A 13,999-nucleotide genomic window follows, 5' to 3' on the forward strand; every position below is an offset into this window, starting at 1 on the left:
TACTTCAGAGCAAATAGTGAACATGACATGCACTACTGTTCAAAAATTTGGGGTCAGTAAGATTTTATTCAGTAAGGACACCTTCAATTCATCCAAAGAGACATTAAAGACATGTATAATGTCTTATTAAATACATTTTATAAATTTTTCTTCTTTTTTTTACTTTCTATTCATCAAACAATTCTGAAAAAATGATTACAATTTCCACAAAAATATTGAGCAGTGCATTGTTGATAATGAGAAATCATTGTTAGAATGATTTCTGAAGGATCATGTGACACTGAAGGCTGGCATAATGCCTGATCATTTCAGCTTTGCCATCGCAGGAATAAATGACATCTTAAAATATATGAAAATATAAAACAGTTATTTTTATAGTGTAATATTTCACAACCACAATATTACTTTTTTTTTTACTGTATTTTTGATCAAATAAATGCAGCCTTTTTTCTTAAATAAAAATCTTACAGACTTTTGAACGGCTGTGATTTATTTGCAGTTGTCTGTCACAGTGTGAATACATCTATGTTGTTTTTCTTAGATGTGGAACAGTTCCTGTCAGGTACCAAAGACATACTGAGTCCTCTTATTAAGCGTTTCTCTGGAGCTGACATCATGGAGAAACTCAGTGGATCTATCCTTGCCATGGCAGCAAGACAGCTGGTAGCACACCACTATTATATATCTTTATTTCATTATTTATTCAGTTATTTATGTTTCTGTATATATGTATATATTATGCTTCAGCGTGTACATATAAAGTGTGTACTGTGTCCTGTTGTAGACCATCTTCCTGCTGGAGCTGTGCGCTTTGAATATTCCTCACTGTGTGCTGCTCAAAAGATTCTACCCTCTGGCAGACATGCTCAAGAAGCTGTCTAGTGACACAGAGGACATCTTCTCTAAGGTCAGTTCACTGTGTGTCTTAAAGAAATAAATTGGATTAAAAGACTAATAAATTGAATTAAAATAACTGAGTATTTCACTGTTTTCACTTGCCATTTAAAAACCATGAATGATAATTAATAAGAATGTTTATCAGATGTTTTCTTTATGCTCTTGTGTTTGTAGGTAGATATGGAGGGCTGTCAACAGACACAGCAGCCTGTTGTTTTAAGGACGTGGCAAATGGAGTCGCCTCATAACTATGAGAACAGCAGGCATGAGACCACCATCTTTGTCTGTCCTGGTGCCACATCCTTCGAGGTGGAGTTTGATGAACGCTGTGAAACAGAGAAAAGGTGTGAAAGGCTTATGCTACAACTCAACTGCTACCTTCTGGTGATAACGGGAATCAAACACTCATTTTCCTGTTACAGACCCCTTGTGGCTCTTAAGTATGCTTTATATTTAAACTGATTGAGGTGTTTTTTTTTGTAGGTATGACTATCTGGAATTCACTGATGCTAGGGGAGGGAAAGTGCGATATGATATGAAGGTCGGAACGGAGAAATGGCCAAAGGTACAAAAACTTTTATTGTAGCAGTTTTAACTAAGGTTGTCAACTGAATGTGTTAATTGTGTATTTATATATATATATATATATATATATATATATATATATATAAATATAAATATAAATACAAAATTAACACATATATATATATATATATATATATATATATATATATATATATATATATATTTATACTACAGGGCCGTTGAATGCTTGAATCTGATTGGTTGACGAACGTTCTGAGGTGTGCAATTATATTCAGGGAACCGCACGGCTAAAGTAGTTCCGGCAGGTCTTAACCGTATTACAGTTCCATATCACTTCGCGTAGTCAACTGTAATAACGGAAAATAGGATACAATTCATAACAAGAAAACTGCAGCCCCATGCGCTTGATCTGTGATTTTCAATGTCTAACTTCACAATCAATGGAAACATGCAGTTTAATTTTAATAAATGAAGTAGGCTATATAGCCTATATAGTCCTATATATAATCAATAGAAAATTAAATAGAATATTTCAATAAATTGATAGTCCTGCTGCAGATAATATAACAAATAAAAAATTATTGATTGGCCTATACTTGTTAAAAGGGCGTTGTGTTTCATTTATTAGGCTAGTCTGTCACTAATAGAAAAAAAAAAAGAATGAACGAATTAATTAAAACGAATTGAATAAATAAATAAATAAATAATAATATTGACGCGAATGCTTCTTTCTCTCTCATAACTGCATTAATAACTGCATAAAGCCGGGGACACACTTACTGTAAGGCCGGTTATGAATGTAATTTGATACTTATCTGCATGCACGCGTGTTCAGCGCGTTCAGTCTGTGTTCACAGCGGTGTTTAAAATCTGCTGCATTCACAGTCAGAGAATGTTTGCAGGAGTTGTAATGGTGTAATGGTAACCCAATCATGGGCAGCAGCCAAAAAACAAAATGAACAGGCAGTGTGATATTACAACATTTTTATATTTGTTAAGCCTAATATTAATTAACTTGCAAACATGAAACATCCATAATCCAAATTATTATAATTATAAAAAATAAAAAAATAAATAAAAATTAAACGATATACAAATTGGATCCAAACCATTATAATTCTAAAATACATTATCTTGCAAGAAAAATTAGTTCCTCAAAACATTTAATAAGGAAAAATACAAATACAATTTCCATAATGTGTGGTCATTCTGTTAAAAATGAATGCAATTACTTTTGCCTCGTGCTTGTACGTAATTCCATTTTTTTTTTTTTTTTTAGTCTGGTCTGGTGTCTTGGAGAATAATTTTTTTTTTGTATAATAAATAATGGGCTTTTTTTTTTTTGTCTTCAGAAAGTGACGTTTAAAGCGGGTCCCCAGCTGCAGTTTCTGTTCCATTCAGACAGCAGTAATAACGAATGGGGTTACAAGTTCACAGTGACGGCGTACGGCCTGCCAGACGTCACTGTGTCCTGGACCTCAGACCTGCAGCTCCTCGTGTCCAGGCTCATGGGACGTCTGGCTTCCCGCACCATGGCTTTGAAATCACCGTACGGTGAGAGAACACGCTGAAAATCAATTAATCGACTGGCAAATTTTATTCTCTGTATTTATTACAAAAACTCTATTCCACTTAAATGTGTTCTCCTTCAAATAATACATTGTAAATTGAAGGCTGTATAAAAATTATTGTAAATGTATCCACCTTATTTTGCAATGTGAATGTGCGAGTCTTCCGGTTCATTAGCTGCTATAGATAAATAACTACCGGTAGAAGTATAACAAAGTGTATTAACTGGTAAAACTATTTGAACAAGAAAGCAGTGTGTTTGGTCATAAAATACGATACAACACGGTTATAACAAATGCCAGTTTGCAATATAAAGGAGCATCACAGACTGTTTTGTACAGCTAAAATAACTGGAAGTGAATGACACAGGAAGCCATATTTAAATTTCAAATGGCTACACCTGCCCTTACTTTAAAAGTTAGTGAATGGATCTACTTTTAATTCAAAAAAGGTTTAAAATGTTTAAAGGGATAGTTTACCCCAAAATGAAAATTCTTTAATTAATTACTTACCCTCACGTTGTTCCAAACCTGTAAGACTTTCGTTCATCTTCGAATCACAAATTAGATATTTTAGTGAAATCTGAGAGATTTCTGTCCCTCAATTGACAGTCTACACAACTACCACTTTGACGCTTCAAAAAGTAAAAAGATTATAAAAATAATCCATATGAGTTGAGCGGTTTTAAAGAGACTTGATCGCTTTATACGATGAACAGATTGAATTTAGGTTTTTATTCACATATAAACATTCATCAACTCAAACATCACTTATGGTAAAGGGAAGCTCAAGCATGTTCTCTTGACGTGCGAGAATGAGAACCAATAAGGTTTGTTCTTGCGTGTCAAAGCAGGTTCGGTTGAGCTTTTGTTAATGTTCGCTGATCAGTGTTCTGTTTATATGTGAATAAATGCCTAAATTAAATCTGGTCATCATTTAAGCGATCGAGTCTCTTTGTAAAACTAATCCATATGAATTGAGCGGTTTAGTCTGTTATTTTCTGATCTCTTTATGAACTTTTTGAAGCATCAAAGTGGTAGTTTCGTAGACTGTCAATGGAGGGACAGGAATCTCTCAGATTTCATAAAAAAATATCTTCATTTGTGTATTCTGAAAATGAGCGAAAGTCTTACAGGTTTGGAACATCATGAGGGTGAGTAAATGATGACAATTGTTTCCTTTTTGGGTGAACTAACCTTTTAAACTGTCACAATATAAATTGCATATAGTTGAGGAAGTGTGAAAACACACTGACTTATGGTGTTGGTTTTGTGTCATGTCTACCTCCCTCTTGAAGAAATCCGTGGTGTGAAGGAGTTACCTGCAGGCTTGATGAACCATGTCCTGTCCTGTCCTCTATGGAAGCCTGTGTTCAGACAAGGATTGAGTGGGCTTCCCGGAGAAAAAACGTTAGCACAGGCCAGCCCAGACACCGACCAGGTGAGGGTTCTAGGAATATTACTGTGTGTGCGTTTCAGTCCGAAAAAAGTCTAATTACATTTGTGCGTCTTGTGCAATTTTGTTCGACAGGAAGAGTCAGCTCCTTGTGGAGATGAATTGGTGGAATTCCTGAAGGAGTTTGCTCGCTGGGATCCTTTGCAGGATTCTTCTGATGGCAGGACGGAGCTCATGAGGGCTCTTTTGATGACCTGCAAGAAGCAGCCATTCAGGAACGAGATTGCTGCGGGCTCAAAAGTGGACCAGGCGGTGAACGCCACCTGGGCGGCCATGGTGTATCACACACCAGCACTTCACCACAGTCTTAGGAGCTTTGGTAAGCGAATACATTTTTAAGAGTTTTAAACAGGTTTAAGAGGGCAAACTCTACAAAGAAATGTTGCTGACACTCTTGAAACATTTCTAAATCATTACTTGGTGAAACTGTTGAATCTATGTACTATGAACAAACTCCATGATTTAATCCTCAAATTGATGATGGGACCAGATTGTTTATACCCATTGCAGAATAGGCCATTCCAGATTAACACACAAGTTTTTAATAGGCTTTAAATGACGCGTTTTTACTGACCCTCAAAAGGGGACAATTTTAACATGCTGTAAAAAATTATCTGTGGGGTATTTTGAGCTAAAACTTCTCATACACACTCTGGAGACAACAGAGACTTATTTTACATATTGTAAAAAATAGGGCATTATACCACCCCTCTAAATTCCCTAAAATGTCATTGTTATATTTAAAGCTGAAGTCCGTAACTTTTGCCGCTCTTGCGGTTAATAAACAGAACTGCATGCACCTTGAATCTTAAATATTTCTTATTAATTTTACTTAATGTTTCTTTATTTTAAAATTCAAAATCCTAAAACTGTCCTAGTTTAAATTAGATTTTGAATCCCAGATTTGTCGATGTGTACACAAGTATAGACTTTCACATTTTACCCACGTCTTCATTCATCAGGGTAATGCTAACTCATCAAAACCTTGACCCCCTGGGACAGGCAGTATTTAGTCTGCTTCTGTAAGATGTTTGTATGAACCGGACAATTCAGTGGTCACACATGTAAATGTCCTTTTTGACCATATTTCCTTTCCTTTCTCATCTTCCCTGCATTAGTTGCTAAAAACGGTCAGAGCGGTCTCAGCGAAGACATTATGCAGGTTTACACTCTCGCAGATGGCATCAGAACATGGATGGTTAGTATGACCTATGATTATTGGTTTTAAAATACCATATTTATTTTTATTTACTCTCTCATTTAAACTGTTTTGGTAGTTGGAGATGAAACAACGCTACCTTATGGGGAAAATTAATGGAGTAGAGGAAAAAGATCGAAGTCAGAAGGAGGTTACGATGGAGTCACTTGGTAAATATTGATGCTATAAATTGATACACATTTTTTTAAATAATGAGGCTGCATTCTCACTCTCCCTTTTTTCACTCTCTTAACAGCTGAAATTTGCATCAGTAGAAGTTTGTTCCTCTTTCAATTCAGCCCGAGCGGAGGAATCTCTGCACCTCCGGAACAAGAGTCTTCCAGACCTGAAGATGGCGCCTGTGCTGCTCCTCTTCTCCGATCTATTTCGACCACAGAGGGAGACTTCCAGCCAAGTCCCTCCATATCCCAGACCCCTGAGGGAGCAGAAGCAGCAGGGCCAGGTCAGAGTGAGCGGACACAGGAACAGGCATTCTCTGCATCAGTGGATGCTGGTCTTTCCAGCAGCATCAGTTCTCAGGGTGCCACGGGCTCCTCAGAAAGTCTTCAGTCTCAAACAGGAGAGCCTCTGTCCCCGTTAGTCTTCCCACGTAAAGCACCTTTCAGTCGGGGACGCTTGAGGCTCCTGTCCTTACGATCTATGGAGGAGCCTCGCACAGCACCACCTGTCAAAGAGCGCTTCCCGATCCTCAAACACATCCTCAGCTTTTTGAAGGACATGGTCATTAATGAGAGCAGGTATGAACTGAGAATTTTCACCTCGTGATGTGAATAGCTAGAAGTATGATGCCATTATTTTGATAAGATTTCATCATAGATTTTGATGCATAAACTCACACACGCCGTGCTAACCTGTATGATTATCTGACACACTATTACACAAAAGTAGATACTGTGCTGAATGTCCTGTTGGCTTTTTTCCACTCAGTAAAACTGAACAGTGACCGGGGCTCCAAAAGTGACAGTGTTAACGATCTTACTAGTAGTCCTTATAACTTGTTTAAGTTTTACTGAAATTACAGCTATTAGTTGCTGAAATATCATGTATATTTGAACCGTTATCTATGCGTCAAAATCGGTTGAATTATGGTAGCGTTTACTGTAGATCTGAGAACACAGAAATGCTTCTTTTCGCTGTGCATTTTTTAATGTAATTAAAATTTAATTTTCAAATGTTGCTAACACTTTTTAATAAATATATACAGTAATAAAGTACTTACAATCCATTAACAAAGTATTAGTTTATAATTAAGTCATAGTAAAAATATTGGAAGCAGACTGGCTGCCCACTTGCGTGTGTGTGTGAACAGAAAACGGAAAAAAAAATGTATTTAACACTTAATACTAATCCAATTAATGTTTAATAAAGGTTGGTTTAAAGCACTTTATGAAATTTCCCATTTTATGTGACCTAATCTCAAGTGACAGCTATTTACTATTAATAAGTTGTTAACAAAGCATAAAAAAAGTTATCTAACTCTTTACCTATGGGCTAATTAAACAATAATAATTGTGTTTATTACAGTGACTATAAATGAAGAACTCACTATTTGTATATAGCCTATTAATATATTAACAAAGTAGGGACTACAAGATATTATAGTCCCTACTTTGTATATATATAATATAACGATAAATTAACTATAAACGAATAATTTGCAACGGACTTTATTACTGTATACTTGTTATAAAGTGTTACAAATTGGGTATATCTAATTGTAAGGTTTTCAAGGCTGCATTTATTTGTTTTCTATTTTAATATATTTTATAATGTAATTTATTCCTGTGATAACGGCAATTCGACAAAGCTGAATTTTCAGCATCATTAATCCAGTCGTCAGTCACATGATCCTTCAGAATTATTCCAATATGTTGATTTGCTACTTAAGAAAGATTTCTTGTTATCAATGTGGGAGGCAGTGTGCTGCTTTATTTCTTTATAGTCTCACTGAGCCCAAACCTCTGGTCAAAATCCTAAAACTTTGTTTATTTCCAGATTTGGTGACATGATCAGTAGTAATGAAAGGTGTGTGTGTGTCTGTGTGTCCAGCGTTCTTCAAACTCTGGCTCTGAAGAAAGCACAGGCTCTGAGTGTGTGTGAGGTGCTGGAGCTCGTGCAGAAGTGTATACTCACCCTGGGGAAACCACACCTCTTCCAGGCACCCTGTATTTTGTTTCTCCAGGAACTCTTGGCCTGTCAGAAAGATTTCACCAAGTATGTAATCCAAAAAAATGGGCTGTCATTTCTTATGGTACTAATAATATTTTATAGTACTATCCTAATCATTATTTTAACTCCATCTTTCTTTCTCAGTTACTTTTCTCAGTTGGCGGGCAGCGGGCAGGAGATGAGGGAGCTGGTCAGGCATTCGCATCATCAGCTGGTTCTCATGCTAGTAGCGGCCGTTCAGGGCTTCAACGCACTGAACGAAAAGTGGGTTCTCTCTCCCCTGTTTTTAAACATTTGTTCTACAATTTAAATTACAAACCATTAACAAAGTATTAGTTTATAATTAAGTCATAGTTAAAATATTGGGAGCAGACTGGTAACCCGAAGGTTGCTGGTTCGATACTCAATATGAATGGCTGCCAACTGCTCCGTGCGTGCTCGTCCAGAATTACTGTTTTTAAACATTTGTTCTACAATTTAAATTACATAGTCATACACTGAACATGAATTTTGAAACCCTTTTCTTTAGAAGTTGCTAATAATAAAGTTGCCACATTAGGACTACAAATACATGCTTGATAAATTGGGACAACTGCTGTAGTCCTTATATTCAACATATTCTTTTTTTATGTCCTTTCTATGTTTTATGCCCGTTATGTCGTCTTTATGTCCTCAGGGTCCTGCTGCCTGCCCTATCATGTGTGCAGACATGTCTGTTGCATTTGCTGGATATGAGCTGGGAGGCCGAAGATTTATCGCTGTTTCAGGACATCAAACTGCCTGATCTTCTTCTCACCATGTCACAGGAAAACATCAGTGTTCATGACATTGCCATCAGGTATGAGCTGGCTTAGGACAGATCTAGAGCAGTCGTTCTCAGCCTTTTTGACTTGAATTCAACCTTTTTTGTGATTCCAGAATATTCTGATTCAGTGTATTAAATAAAAACATCTTGATCTATTTGGGTTTTTAGTGTTTAAATTAGGTTTGTTTTTTAAATATAATTTACCAGTAATCATTTGAAGTCATCCTGTGGCCCCTTGGTTGAGAACCACTGATCTAGAGTAAACTTATTATTAATTTTTTATTAAAAAAGACACATGAAGCATGTGCGCTATTAAAATGATGTATTGTTATAACCATATTCATTTATGATGCTCATGATGACTTTGACAATGTCCCAATAGAATTGAAGGAAAGATCTTTTCCTATTAAATTTATGACGAATGACCGCAGCCACGGGGATTTCAATTGTTAAAAGACTTCCATATAAAAGGAGGGTTAAAATGAGCAGACAGACGTCCAAATCAATTATCTGTTGACTTCTAACGTGTAGTTCTTGAACATGTCTTTAGTACTTTCGTGAGCTTTGTTGTTGTTAGTCGTTTTGCATTATTGAAACTGTTAATAGGGCGTAATCTCACAAACTATGTTTAAAATGTATCAAATGTTTTATTTGGCTTCTCATCTGTCCTTTGTGACATTGTGGTGTAGTCAGTGGACGGAGGAGGATGAGATCGCTGACTACGAGAGGAACTGTGAATGGATGGATGAGTGTTTGGACGGCATGTTTGAGAAATGGTTTGACAAGATCAGCCAGGCCTCAGTGGAGGACAAGAGAAAGGTACAGATATCACATCAAAGACATGTTTTCCTGTGCAGTAAAACTGTAATCACAAAAGACCATCAAAGTTCACATTAATTAAAAAAAATTATAATAATGGAGACAATTAAATAACGCAGCTAAATTAACACAAAAAGTAACTTTTGGGTGGAGGTATTGCATTATTAATCATGCTTGTCATCTTTATTGAATGTATTCCTGCAAACACTTCCATAAGCAACCTACCCAATACACATATTGTATATTTTTGGTGCTCATTCACTGACCTGTGACCTTTGCAGATGCACATGTTCATTGCACGCTACTGCGACCTGCTAAATGTGGAGATTTCGTGTGACGGCTGCGAGCGGATCGCACCGTGGCATCGCTACCGGTGCCTCCAGTGCACAGACATGGACCTCTGCAAGACCTGCTTCCTCAGTGAGTCACTTACACTATAATGAAGGGAAAGCAACATTGTCATGAAGCATTATTTCCACTTATTTATTACAATGACATAAAGTTAGACACTATGCAATGAGTCTATTGCAGCAGCAGCAGCACATTTCTCTGGAGTACGTGTGTTGAACAGTTCTGCTCTTCTTGTTCAGGTGGTGCTAAACCAGAAGGTCATGAGGATGACCATGAGATGGTCAACATGGAGTATGCCTGTGACCACTGCCAGGGCCTTATTGTGGGCAGCAGGATTAACTGTAATGTCTGTGAGGACTTTGATCTTTGCTTTGGCTGTTATAATGCCAAAAAATACCCAGACAGGTAATACACGCAGGGGTGTGCAATATCATCTGTTTTAACAATGTGGGATCTGACATTATCAAATATGTCCCTTACTTTGCAAAAACAATCCTAGAGAGTCCGCGCATACACTGCGTGATGTAGCCTTTTAAAGGGATACTCCACCGTTTTTTCATATTAAACTATGTTATTCCCTTAACTAAGACGAGTTGATGCATACCTCTCTCGTCTCAGTGCGTGCAGTCAATCGCTCTGGCGTGCGGCGACACTTTGATAGCACTTAGCCCAGTTCATTCATTAGGGACCAAACAGAGATGAAGTTAGAAGCGACCAAACACCTCCATGTTTTCCCTTTTTAAATACAGTTACACGAGTAGTTATACGACCAAGTATGGTGACACAAAATAAAACGTGGTGCTTTTCTATGCGGGTAAAATGGATAACTATAATGTATTGCGGAATAGCACCTGGGAGCACTTCGACTCGGCGCAGTAATATCAAATGAGAGGGAGAGGGGGGAGAGGATTTTTCAGGAGTGATGATATTACTGCATTTAATTAGGTAAGAAAAAAAATGCACTTATAAAGACAAAAAATGGTAAAAAATCAATTTAAACTTATTGGTAAATAAGTTTAATTAAAGTAAATAACACTTTAGGAGTCAGATGTCCATGGGAGTCTTCAACCTGCAAAAGTACCAGCACAATAACACGCTGTCACACTCAGCAAAATATAGTTTAATTATCATTATCGTTTCTAAAATCCCAGAAAATATCAAGATTTTTTCAATATCGCACACCCTTAAATACACATGCCACACAATCGTGAAGACAACCACTAGCATGTATGGGCTGTTTACAGTCTGAGACCGCAACTAAACAATGGTAATTAAAGTATAAACCATTCCCAAAAACTTTTTTAAAATAAACATGTATAATATAATATATACACACACACTCACACTGTATACAAACTTATACATTTTCCCCTCTCTCCAGCCATCTGCCCACCCACCGTATCACAGTGTACCCTATGGTCACCATCCGCATCAGTGACCGCCACAGACTCATCCAGCCCTACATACATAACTACTCCTGGCTTCTTTTTGCCACCCTCGCCCTGTTCACCTCTGAGCTGGTCAGCGAGAGAGCGCAGGACGGAGAGCCTCTGGATGATGTCACCCTCGGTTATGCCAGCGCTCTGCAGACCCACTGCTCTGACATCATCAACGAGTGCCTGCTGAAGGGACAGACTGGGAAAGGTAATCGGTATATTTGAATGTTCATGATCTGTTAGGAATTATATTATGTGTGTTAACTAGAAATGGAAGTCTAAAGGGGTTTGTATGTATAGTTAGAGTTGCTGTTGTCTCCTGTAGGTTTACGAGCCTCTGCCCTGCTGTCCCTGCTTTCTTCGAATGAATCGGCCACAGAGAGTGAACTGTGTCCTGCCACGGCTGGCTCCTCTCAGGACATCAGCAGCACAGACACCTCCTCACTGCCTAGCAGCACTACAGCTATCTGCTCCCCTTTGCTACCTGGAGACAGAGTCAGTCACTGCACATATACTACATTATCTGTGACAAAAAAAAATCAATCCTCTTTAACTTAAAAAAAAGTACAATCTGTCCTCATGATATTGGTTTTTTCCCTCTTGTCAAGAAACCCCAAAAGCAGGAGCCTAATGCTGAAGTTGATGCGAGGAGGAGGAAGCTGGTCTCTGAAGATACGTCAGACTCGTCCAGTGCAAGTCAGACACCCTCTGTGTCCAGTGAGGACACACTGTCCCCTGGAGTCAGAGGTGAGCCTGTGGGGGTTTCGTTTTCCTCGAGTACTCTTCAATAATCAAGAGCTCTAGTCTACAGTATAATATCTTTATTTAGTCAAAGTTTGATTTCTGCTTTTGGTGTAAATTTGTTGCATTTGAATGTCTTGTGGGATTCAATCAAAGACAGCAGAACATAAAAGGTGTAAATGGGGACAAAACTACTAGAGTAAAGATGTTGTGACAGCATTATAGGTAGCTAATTTAGTGTATATAATTTTTGTGTGTGTCTCAGAGTCAAGTGGAGATACTATCACATCTCCTACCTCAGAAAATGTGGACGCATATAAAGACCAGGAGGAAAAGACAGCCCGGGGGCCGCTACAGGAACACGTGTTTGCTGAATGCTCCAGAGAGAGAATTCTAGGATTGTTGGCAGCCATGTTGCCTGCAACCAAACCGGTAACAACAAAGATTCCAGTTTAATTTGTAATTGCTGGCTTTTGTTTTGTTGGCAGAGATTACTTTGGAAAATGTTTGATTTGAAACCATTTTAAATGCATCTTTTGTTTTTCACATTTCTATTCTACAAAATATGCTAATATACAAATGTAATCCTCTATAGGGCAGCCCAGTATCTTTGTCCAGCTTGAGTCCCATCCTGCCACTGCTGTTCAGAGTGGTCATCTCGAATGCCGGCTGTCTCAATGAAACATACCACCTGACACTAGGTCTTCTGGGACAGCTTCTGTTAAGGATTGCTCCTGCTGAGGCTGATGCAGCTGTGTCAGAGGCACTGACAGAGAAATTTGAGCTCCTTACCCTCGGAGATGGAGCAGCACTTAATGTTCCTGGTTGGAAGACCACTCAACTGCTCTTCAGTCTGGGAGCAGTGTGTCTGGACAGGTAGTGTGATGTAATATGTAACATATGGCTGAATATGATGTGTATTAGAGGTCTTCAACCTGAGTAGGGAGACAGAGCTCAGCTGAACATATTTTACTGTTAAATATTGTATAAATATTGTGCTATGTGCATTTTGACCTATAATAAAATGCATTTAGCACCATATTAATGTATTTATGATACTTACATTGTATGTTATAAACAATGCTTCCATTGCAAAGCCACTTAAAGGGATAGTTCACTTTGAAATTAAATTTTGGTATGTTTTAGCTTACCTTAAGGGCATCCAAGATGTAGGTGTCTTTTTTTCCGCAGTAGTTTAAATTTTGATATTTTTAGGTCAAACCGTTCTTGTCTGACAGTCATATCATGCAGGTCTACGGTCACTGTTTCAAAGAGCATACACAGAGTCCAAATTAAAACAATTCCCCATCGTCCAAATTAAACAATTCCCCATCGTAAGTACACATTGATGGCCTAAGACACGAAACGAGCGGTTTGTGTGAGAAAACGAATGGTATTTTTATCGTTTTTACCTCTTATACACAGCCAAGTCCAAGTGATCTGAGGGCGCGGGCGCTTCCTTCTGTGTGACGTGTACGCAGACTGGTGCATAGATGTATATACACTAGATTTTGCATTAAAGACATTCGTTCCAATGAACTGCCGTAGCCAAGGCGACATCTAGTGTATACATCTATGCACCAGTCTGCGCACCTGCATGATATGACTGTCAGACAAGAACGGTTTGACCTAAAAATATAAAAATTGAAACTACTGCGGAAAAAAGACACCTACATCTTGGATGCCCTTGAGGTAAGCTAAAACATACCAAAATTTAATTTCAAAGTGAACTATCCCTTTAAATAATAATTTAGATGTACAGTGTCAGTTTGGGGTCAGTAAAATATATTTATTTTATACTTTATTGTATTAAATTGACCAGACATTAACAAAAGTTTTCTATTTCAAATAAATTTAGTTTTTGAACTTTCTGTTTGTCAAAGAATCCTAAAACATTGCATCATGTTTTCCACAAAAATATTATGCAGCACAACGGTTTTCAATTTTGGTAGTACTAAGAAATGTTTCTGGAGCAGTAAATCAGCATGAAAA

The 13,999-nt window shown here is 37.7% G+C and overlaps 1 protein-coding gene across 2 annotated transcripts in view; it reads left to right on the plus strand.

The window, feature by feature from the left end:
• zzef1 (zinc finger, ZZ-type with EF hand domain 1) overlaps positions 1-13,999 on the plus strand; it is a 49,369-nt gene that overhangs the window by 13,728 nt on the left and 21,642 nt on the right. For both annotated transcript variants that reach the window (XM_079608352.1, XM_079608353.1), the window contains exons 20-40: positions 542-663; positions 785-907; positions 1,072-1,241; positions 1,381-1,462; positions 2,796-2,997; positions 4,310-4,452; positions 4,543-4,786; positions 5,586-5,665; positions 5,745-5,835; positions 5,922-6,423; positions 7,736-7,900; positions 8,000-8,119; positions 8,532-8,693; positions 9,350-9,479; positions 9,761-9,899; positions 10,070-10,235; positions 11,212-11,474; positions 11,592-11,761; positions 11,875-12,013; positions 12,273-12,439; positions 12,603-12,883. In XM_079608352.1, the coding sequence (XP_079464478.1) occupies positions 542-663; positions 785-907; positions 1,072-1,241; positions 1,381-1,462; positions 2,796-2,997; positions 4,310-4,452; positions 4,543-4,786; positions 5,586-5,665; positions 5,745-5,835; positions 5,922-6,423; positions 7,736-7,900; positions 8,000-8,119; positions 8,532-8,693; positions 9,350-9,479; positions 9,761-9,899; positions 10,070-10,235; positions 11,212-11,474; positions 11,592-11,761; positions 11,875-12,013; positions 12,273-12,439; positions 12,603-12,883 (3,661 nt within the window). The remainder of the gene's footprint in view (positions 1-541; positions 664-784; positions 908-1,071; positions 1,242-1,380; positions 1,463-2,795; positions 2,998-4,309; positions 4,453-4,542; positions 4,787-5,585; positions 5,666-5,744; positions 5,836-5,921; positions 6,424-7,735; positions 7,901-7,999; positions 8,120-8,531; positions 8,694-9,349; positions 9,480-9,760; positions 9,900-10,069; positions 10,236-11,211; positions 11,475-11,591; positions 11,762-11,874; positions 12,014-12,272; positions 12,440-12,602; positions 12,884-13,999) is intronic.

This window comes from Phoxinus phoxinus, assembly GCF_949152265.1.
Source record: "Phoxinus phoxinus genome assembly, chromosome: 3".
Classification (NCBI taxonomy): Eukaryota; Metazoa; Chordata; class Actinopteri; order Cypriniformes; family Leuciscidae; genus Phoxinus; species Phoxinus phoxinus.